General features: G+C 38.8%; 1 protein-coding gene across 1 annotated transcript; it reads right to left on the reverse strand.

Annotated features, from left to right (window-relative positions):
• Nucleotides 1-6701: 6701 nt before the first annotated feature.
• Nucleotides 6702-7643, reverse strand: LOC116575695 (olfactory receptor 10K1-like). Its single transcript, XM_032317079.1, has one exon. It carries the CDS (start codon nt 7641-7643, stop codon nt 6702-6704), a length of 942 nt encoding a protein of 313 aa, XP_032172970.1.
• Nucleotides 7644-9401: the final 1758 nt, after the last annotated feature.

The raw sequence follows: 9401 nt of genomic DNA on the forward strand, positions 1-9401 counted from the left end.
GGAGAAGATGCTGCAGAACAAAGTCAGTGTGATCAGGTCCAGGGACCCCTGGGATGGAGGAATCAGAAAGACTTACCCTTCATAATAAAACCAATGCCACTCTGGTGTGAATGGGAAATAAAGAGAAAAAAAGCATTATAGATTAACCAAAAGTTATCCTAAATCAATATGTATCCACAGTGCTGTTTCTCTGCCGATGATTTTATCAGTGAGTCTGGGATTTGTGTTCACATGAAGGCACAGTATTTGTTGACATAAAACCAGTCCTTTCATCCCCCCCACTCCACTCTTGCAGACTTATGTTCTCTCCATTTAATTCTTTGGTAACCTAAATTTCAAAAGAAACCTTATGTTAATTATGATTTTCCATGATCATAGTTTTATCCATATTGCTGATACATATATTCCATAAGCAATAGCACCAGTGTCCGAGGGTATGCTTCTTACCTGCTTTTAATACATTCGTCATCTAGAGAAACATCCTTGATCTGTCTTTATGCCGCTGGCTTCTGAAGAGTACAGCTCCTTTTCTTTACTGACCATTGACCCCATTTCCATGCAGTCGTTCATGAAAGGTTAATTTGGCTTAGAACTACTCCCTCTGTCTTAGAACTAGTTTGATGATTCCCCTTCCCACCCTTGTAGGACAGTAAGCCTGATTTCTCTTTCAGAAAACCCATGGCTGGAAGAATTTAGTTTTGATTCCACATTAGCTGGTTGCCCATTGGGTTTCATGTCTTATCCTTGATACACTCGACTTGGAGACTCAACAGACCGTCTTTCCCAGGATCCATCTCTGAATTGCTGAGTAGTCAGGCTCAGATAATTTCCCTAATGTTTCTGGTAAGTTATTGTTTCTAGTGATAGATTATATGTATTTTAATCAAGATCATTCTTGTTCTCTTCCAACCCTTCTCCAGATCTATTCCTTCACAAGGATTCTGTGTCTCAGTAAACAGATCCAAAATCCTCTCCATCACGTAAATTCCGGAGACATCTTTAAACACGTGATTTTTCTCATCCTCACATGCAATCTATTTTTGATCTGCAATACTTTTAGGATCATTTCTTCTTTTCTGTAAATTAGTTCTTGTCTGGGCATGACTGACAGACCTGCTGGATTATATTTTGTTCTACTCTAAGCCATCCTCCTTTGTGCCCTCAGAGCTGTCTTGTTACAGGACAAATCTTAACTCTGTTAACAAACCTAAATGACCCTTAACTATCTGCAAACTTAAATCAATCATACTCTGTGTCTCGTATTTTTTCCCAAATGCAATAATACCCCTATTACCCCTATGCAATAATAATTAAAAAAAAAAAAAACTGAAATCTTGACATTTGCAATGATGTGGATGGAACTAGAGGGTATTACCCTAAGTGACATAAGTCAATCATGGGAAGACAATTATCATATACTCTCTCTGATATGAGGAATTTGAGAGGCAGGGTGGGGGTGGGGGGAAGGGAGAGAAAAATGAAGCAAGATGTGACCTGGGGGTAAACGAACCATAAGAGACTCATAATTTCAGGAAACCAACTGAAGGTTGCTAGACGGGAGGTGGTGGGAGGGATAGGGAGGCTGGTTGTGGACACTGGGGAGGGTATGAGCTACACTGCTATGAACTGTGTAAGACTGAGGATTCACAGACCTGTACCCCTGAAACAAATAATACATTATATGTGAATTTAAAAAAAGAAAGAAAATAAATAAAAGTCAAAATACCAGTTTAAAAAAAAATTACTGCTCTCTGACCATCAAGTGGTTTCCTCCTGAACTAACTAAACTTGTAAATTTCCATTTGAATAGTTAGTCTTAAAGACCTATGCAAATAACAAAGCTTCTATCATCATTTGCTCTTTTGCTTAGTCAAAGGTGTAGAAAATTTTAAAATGGGACTAAAATCAGGAGCTTTCTCTTCTATTTTGGTATCATTGAATTGCCCATCCGTGGACTTTATGAGTAAGAAACACACACCAAGGTCTTGACCGGGAACAGTCTCCCCTGGGCCTCTTCCTGAGATGCCATCTTCAACTTTCCGGTATCCCAGTCTTCATCCTTTGAGTTTGCTCTTTCATAGGACCATCTCCAGAAAGAGCAGTGACCTGTCACCCAGGGAGGGTTGGGGTTTGTGTGGAAAGAAAGAAAGGCCATGTTACTGGGTGACCATGTTGTGACCCTCCCCCACTGCACTCACAAGACATCACCTACTTTCTCAGAGTCATTCTTGGAATCTATGCAAGAATTAAAATTTGAAAAAAAATTCCTTATTAAAACAGACAAACAAACAAACATACTGTCTCTCCTTAACCTGGCTGAGGATGTTGCATAAAATATTTGGTGAATAGAAGAGCTTGGAAGGGAAGAATCTACAGATTCAGAGAAAAGCTTTGGGAAAATAAGGGCAGGGGAGAAAATAAATAAAATTGTGTAACTCAATGGTCTTCTTAACAAGTGGAAAAGTGAATTGATTTCTCATTACCTTGCTCAATGACTTCATGTGGAGGCGAAGCCAGTTCCTTAAGCTGGTTAAAAAGACAGCTAATTCTTCACCCCCAATTCCCTTTACAACTTTCTCCTCTAAATCTTCATCACACAGAAATTAAATTAAATACTTAGAGTTTTCTTTTTTTTAAGTATATTTTAAAATATACTCAGAGACAGAGAGAGGGAGCGAGTACAAGCAGGGGAAGCGGCAGAAGAAGAAGCAGTCTCTCCACTGAGCAAAGAGCCTGATGCAGACTCTATCCCAAAACCCCTAGATCACGACCTGAGCTGAAAGCAGACCTTTAACCAACTGAGCCACACAGGCATCCCTGAAATACTTAGAGTTTTCTATATATGCTGTTGATTTTCAAGACTTCATGCTGAGAAAATGTGTGTGCAAGAGATAGAGACAGATACAGAAGACAGAATTAGGGAGAACGAGACAGAAAGGGAGAGAGAGAGAAGGATAGAAAGAGAGAGAGGGAGAGAGAATGAGACAGAGAGAAAGTAGAGGCCTCTCTACTCTCTTGCCTTCATCTAGGGCCCTCCCATTGTTCACATTTTTTTAAAGACACCAGTTGTTGAACTTTCTCTAATCTGTACAGGGGGAGTTTGTTGTTTGTACTATATGTAACATTTAGTGAATTTCAAGATTGTTTTCTGTGTCTTTATCAAAATACTCAACCTGCTGTGTACAAATTATTTCTTCCAGTAGACTGGAAAACCTCAGGAACAAAGACCATACCTTAGTCTCTATGAAAACTTACCCAATGTTTAAATTAATAAGATATAAGTGCTTGATGAATAAGTAAATCAAATAGTCCATTAATGAATTAGTAAGGATCCCAATTAGTTCCCACTACAGCAGCTGGGTTCCCTTGGTACCACCATCTGCTCCTAAGTGAAAACACGGCCTGCGTTCTCTGTCCATTCCATGTTCTCTATAAATTTTCATTTTCATCCTTTCTCAGTCTCATACTGTATCCCCAAACTCACATGAAACAATCAAACTGAGTCTGTGGCCCTGCCTTCTTGTAGACCTCCATCTCCAGCCTCAAAGTTTTCACCATCCAGTTGTCTTTTCTGACATTTTATCACATTTCCCACTACTGATCAGGAGGGGAAAGTAAATCACTCATGAAAAAACTCAATTTAAATTTTGACATACAAGAAATGACGGGATTGTCACCATTCTTCTCAATGTGGAAATCAAAGTCCCTAAATAAAAATAAAAATTTTGCAGTCCTTCAAATCAATGCTAGTGCCTGGTGGTATGCTGGCCTCTTCATTCTCAGACACTTCCTTGAATCTTCTATGAGGTTTTCTAGGTGAAACTTGCAAAATTGTCATCCCTGTCATAATGTACTAGAGTTCTTCTCTGGTTTTCCATCAACCGTCTGAACCAATATAAGGAAACTGTCTGTACGACTTCACAGAAAGTATCACCTGTGCCTCTTCTCCATGGTTGGTTTAGCTCATGCCTCAATGAGCGTCACCAAGGGTGTTTTTCCTTTCTGCACTGGCATGGCCTCAATGCCTTGTTGGTAATTGAGATCCCCTCCTCCACCGGGAGCTAATTACCGCATGGTGCCCAGTGCTTGTCCGTAATTTCCCCAATTAGCAGGTGGAATGATAGTAATACACTAAGAGAATTTGTTGGTCAAAGAGAAGGCCGTTTTTAATACACCATGGTCATTAGTTGGTTTCCTCTTCAAAATTCTCTGGGGACTCATTAGGAAGCTGAACATTTTCTGGGCCCCATTTGTTAAAACAAACATCAATGGAGTTTGAGTTTCCCTACCTAATGACTCTAAATTTTCCTTCTCCGGTTGGAGGAAAATGTAAATTTTGCAGTCTCATTTTTGACATCTGTAGGAGGGGAAGAAAGGGACAAACAAAGGACAGACTACTAGAACGTCAGAGGCAGCAAAAGTGTTTCAGACTCATGGAAAACATACTCGTTCCTAGAATATACTGTGAGCATGATTAGTATTTGTTCAATAAACAAATAAACAAGGTAAATTTGGGTCATGGAGAAAAATATGGGGGTGCCCTGGTGGAGGTAGGTTTTAGCTTAGATGTCTCCTTTGATAGAATGTCCTCCTATTTTCAGATTGAGTATTATTCCCTCTCCCAGTGAGTCCAGACACTTGGGCTGGAAATAGGACAAATGCTAGACACTGAGGGAAATGACAGAGAAGGACTAACAATGTAGAGATGGGAAATTATGCCTTTGACTCACAAACCAAGCAAGGGAGGAATCTGGATACTTGACAGTTTACTATTCAGACCAGGAGTATTAATGAACAGCAAAAGACAGTAACAAAAAATATTTTGATGTTAACAACTATAATTCACAATGAAATTATTACAGATATGAATTTGCAACCCCCCCCCAAAACACAGCTGCAACCTTTGTAAGAGAAAAACTGTAAGATGTTTACAAAGAGACACAGTGATAATGGATAACTTTCCTAAATCACTCTGCTCAAACAAATCAGGATGAAAAATATCTCCAAGAGGTTAGGAGCCCTAAGGAGCAAAATAGTGAAGTGTATCAGATAAGTATTTATTGGAATTTGTGTTCTAATGAAAGAGTACACATATTCTTATCAAGGCACATGAAGTATGTATGAATTTTGGCTGTGTATTAAGTCACAATAAAAATTTCAACCAAGGTCACAAACTAGTAAGAATAACAAACAATATTCTCAATCCCAGTGTAATAAACTATGCAATGACTAACAGAGAAAAATGGCTTTTCTACCTGAGAATTTTTAAATCTATGAAATAATTGTTGGGTCAATAGGAAATCCAAGCAAAGTGAAATAAATTCTAGGAAATAGTATAAATTACACTCCATGTATCAGAATATGTGGATTAAGTTTAAAGCGAGCATGATAGGAAATTTCACAGAATAATTATATACATAAATAAAACCTTAAAAAATGTCATGTAGAAAGCATGAGAAGGTCAGAAATAAAACATCGACTTAAAAGAAAATTCAAATGAAAGATAATACAAACAACATTAAAAATAACAATATGGGGGGGAAACCCCCATATTGTTGGCTGTTGCATCCATTCATTTACACGAATGTTAGCTTTTTGAAAACAATTGACAAGACAGATAAAATATACAAACTACTACTATATGAACCATAAATTTAAAAAAATAAGCAAAAAATATGCATAATATAAAATGACAGAGGAGAAAACCATTATAGGAATTTTCATATCTCAAAATATTTTGTAAATATTTTACAAAGAATTTTGAAAGTTTAGAAGAAGTGAATGACTTTGTAGAGCACTAAATTCCAGATATGATCCATTAAAAACAAAAATGACAATGCAGGAGACATTTCTTGAAAGAAATATAAGTTATTATCACAGGACTATGCCTCAAATAGACACTGTGCCTGTATTATTTCACAAAATTTCAACTAAACTTCAAACATGAAATGATCTCAACCTAACATTCAAAGAACTCAGTAAAAGCTTCTTTAAGAAAAAGAGAAAAACCTGTTTAAATCTTTAAATCACAAAAGTTAAAAAATCTTGCAGCTATATCGATAAAATGCAAAAACAAATTAAACAGAGAAAAATTATACCACTCAATGAAAAAATTGGAAACGAAGTTTAAAGATATTAACAGATTCTATGATTAGTGGATAATCAATGATTTGTATAAAATGAAATATTTACTTGCAACATAGACACAACTAAAAATATTAGAAAACAATAGGAAATTTCTCAAAGATTATAAAAATGTTGATAAAAACCTATGACAAAGTGATGGATAAAAACTAAAACTCTAAAGTAGGAAATGGATGTAGACATACAGTTGATAAAATAAAATAAAAGGCATACAATTCACTGAATAGTTAATTTTTTTTTTTTAAGATTTTATTTAGGGGCACCTGGGTGGCTCAGTGGGTTAGAGCCTCTGCCTTCGGCTCAGGTCATGGTCTCAGGATCCTGGGGTCAAGCCCCACATCCGGCTCTCTGTTCCACGGGGAGCCTGCTTCCTCCTCTCTCTCTCTCTGCCTGCCTCTCTGCCTACTTGTGATCTCTGTCAAGTAAATAAATAAAATCTTTTTAAAAAAGATTTTATTTATTTACTTGACAGACAAAATCACAAGTAGGCAGAGGCTTTAACCCACTGAGCCACCCAGGTGCCCTGAATATGTAAAATTTAATTTTAATGAATCAATTTAATTAAAAGGATATGAAGTCTGGCCCATTACCCTTCGAAGGGCTGACTTGAACTCCTTATTCCTCAGGCTGTAAATCATCGGATTGAACAGCGGAGTGAGGATGGTGTAGGACACAGATATGAGGGTGTCCTGACTTGACGAGTAGCTGGACTTGGGCCTTAAGTAGATGAAAGAGGCACAGCCGTAATGCACAGTTACCACAATGAGATGGGAGGCACAGGTGGAGAAGGCCTTGTACCTGCCGGTGGAGGATGGAATGGTCAAAATGGCAGAAATGATGCGGGTGTAAGAGACCAAGATAAGTAGCAGGGGAATGACCAAGACGAATACACCAATCGTGAAAATGACCAACTGACTGAGGCTGGAGTGGTGGGATGCCACCTTGAGGACAGGGGCAATGTCACAGAAGAAATGATGGAGCTGGTTGGAGGAACGGAAGGGCAAGTGAAATACCATGGAGATGATAATCTGTGCAATAGTAAAGCCACAGGCACAGGCAGCGCCCACTAGTCCCACACACACCCGGGGTCCCATGAGCTCCGTGTAGCGCAGAGGGTTACAGATGGCCACGTAGCGGTCATAGCCCATGGCTGCCAGTAGGAAGGAGTGGGAACAGCCAAGGAAGAGGAAGGTGAACATCTGGATGGCACAGCCCAGGAAGGAGATGGTCTTCTTCTGGGCCAGCAGGTCCACCAGCATCTTGGGTACAATGACGAATGTGTAGCAGGTCTCAGAGCAGGAGAGGACGGCAAGGAAGAAGTACATGGGGGTGTGAAGGGCTCTGTCCAGCACGATGGTGGAAATGATGATGGCATTGGTGCCCAGGGTGAACAGGTAGAGGGGCAGGAAGGCTATGAAGAGCAGCCGCTGCAGCCCAGCCAGAGAAGAGAAGCCAAGGAAGACGAACTCCCTCACCAGGGTCTCATTGCCCTGCTCCATGCAGAGCGCCTCTAAAGGGGAGAGTCAGGGGCAGCGACAGAGGCCAGGATCCAGGAAGGAGAGTAGAAATGTGTGGGAAAATCAGCACAAACTCTGTAGGCAGGCAAGACCTTCATTCTCTCTTGGAAAGGTCTGCCAAGAAAAGAATTAAGGCTAAATACACAACAGAGGACTGGACAGCCACTGAGGAGACTTCTCTGAGACAAAGACCATGGTATCTCTCTAGCCAAGGATTAAGGATCTGTCTCACTGGTTTCACTTGTATCTTACTTAGGGATTTCTTGCTCCCTATCACCCCCAGGAAACTAGCTCTCCAAAAGTGAAGAAACGTGTTTAATTTTAGCAATCTGAGCATGATCAGGTCATGGAATGAAGGAATGAGTTGAGTTTGTACACAGCATGTGAACCCCAGTTTGTCCAACCATAAAATGGGAAGGGGAGGAAGATTCCCCAGCAAACGTGTGCGGAGAATTGTGTTTGTGGACGACCTCTTACATGCTAGAGTATGTGTAAGAACATTGTATACTTACGTCAATTATTTATTATACCAATCTATGGCAATAACCGAAACAATAAGGGGAAAAAAAAAACAGCTTTGGTGTTATTTCTGACAGACTGACTAATGAGTAATTAGCACATTCCTGGAGGCTCCAGGCTGGGATCCTGTCACGAGTGGAACAGGAGACAATACTGGTTTAAAGAAAAATGCCCCCTATTCTAGGAAAAGAAGAGTCACCAGGGGGTAGAAAGAGATTCATTACTTGTGGTCTTTGTAGCTCACCTCCCTTTTCCCATTTTCTGTGCTTCAGAAAAACTCAGAGAACAGTTTTCCGAAAATGGCTCAGAGCTTGTCACAGAACATGAGAAAGAATGGGACAATTGGTCAGTTTTCCAGGTACCTGTGCTGTGTCATAAATCAGACTTTATGATTTTATATACTGTTATGCCAACATGATTATTATATCCACAATATAAGATACTTTTTGAATATTCTGCTTCTAAATGCAGTCTGCAAGCTGTTAGAAAGGATTGTTTTTAAGGTAACTAATATCAGATATAAGATATATCTAATATATAAGATATATCTCATAACTAATATCAATATAAGGTAACTAATATCAGATCATTTTCATGGGTGTATTTCCCAATTGTCTGAGAGTAGGAAGTGAAGAAAGTGTTCCCTGTAAGCAAAATCACCTGGCCTCTATTTATCAGATGCATCTAGTTTTTATTTACACTTTTCGATATATTTATATACTTATGCATCAATTTCTGTTGAGGAATCATTTGCATCTTCTACCGGAATTTGAGGTTTGGGGTTCTTCTAGACAATAGTAAACGCTACATTTCTAGATTCTCAGGTAAATGATGATAAACTCCTATTTATCCCTAGAACTTGGGATAATAAATTTTCATTCTTTCTTACTTGCTAGAGACTGGTCCTAAACTTAAATAGATAAAATTATTCACTTATTTGAAGTTAATAAGAGGATACTCACATTGACTGGTATGAACTCTCTTTAACAAATAACAGGGATTTGTCATTCCGTAACTGTCAAGATAGTTCTGTTAAATATAAAGTACGTATTTACCATGTCTATCCCCATTATATAAATATATATGTGTACAATAGCTGTATGTTTTCTATATTTAGAAATAAGAAATTGAATGAGACAGTGTGCATACATAACACCCTCACCAGAACAAAGGATTTCTGTATTTCAAGACAGTGAGGCAAATCTATATTTATACACATTG

The sequence above is a fragment of the Mustela erminea genome, chromosome 17, assembly GCF_009829155.1.
Source record: "Mustela erminea isolate mMusErm1 chromosome 17, mMusErm1.Pri, whole genome shotgun sequence".
Classification (NCBI taxonomy): Eukaryota; Metazoa; Chordata; class Mammalia; order Carnivora; family Mustelidae; genus Mustela; species Mustela erminea.

What these genes read in the sequence shown, in the direction of transcription:
- LOC116575695 (XM_032317079.1), bottom strand. Translation starts at nt 7,643, where the DNA reads ATGGAGCAGGGCAATGAGACCCTGGTGAGGGAGTTCGTCTTCCTTGGC.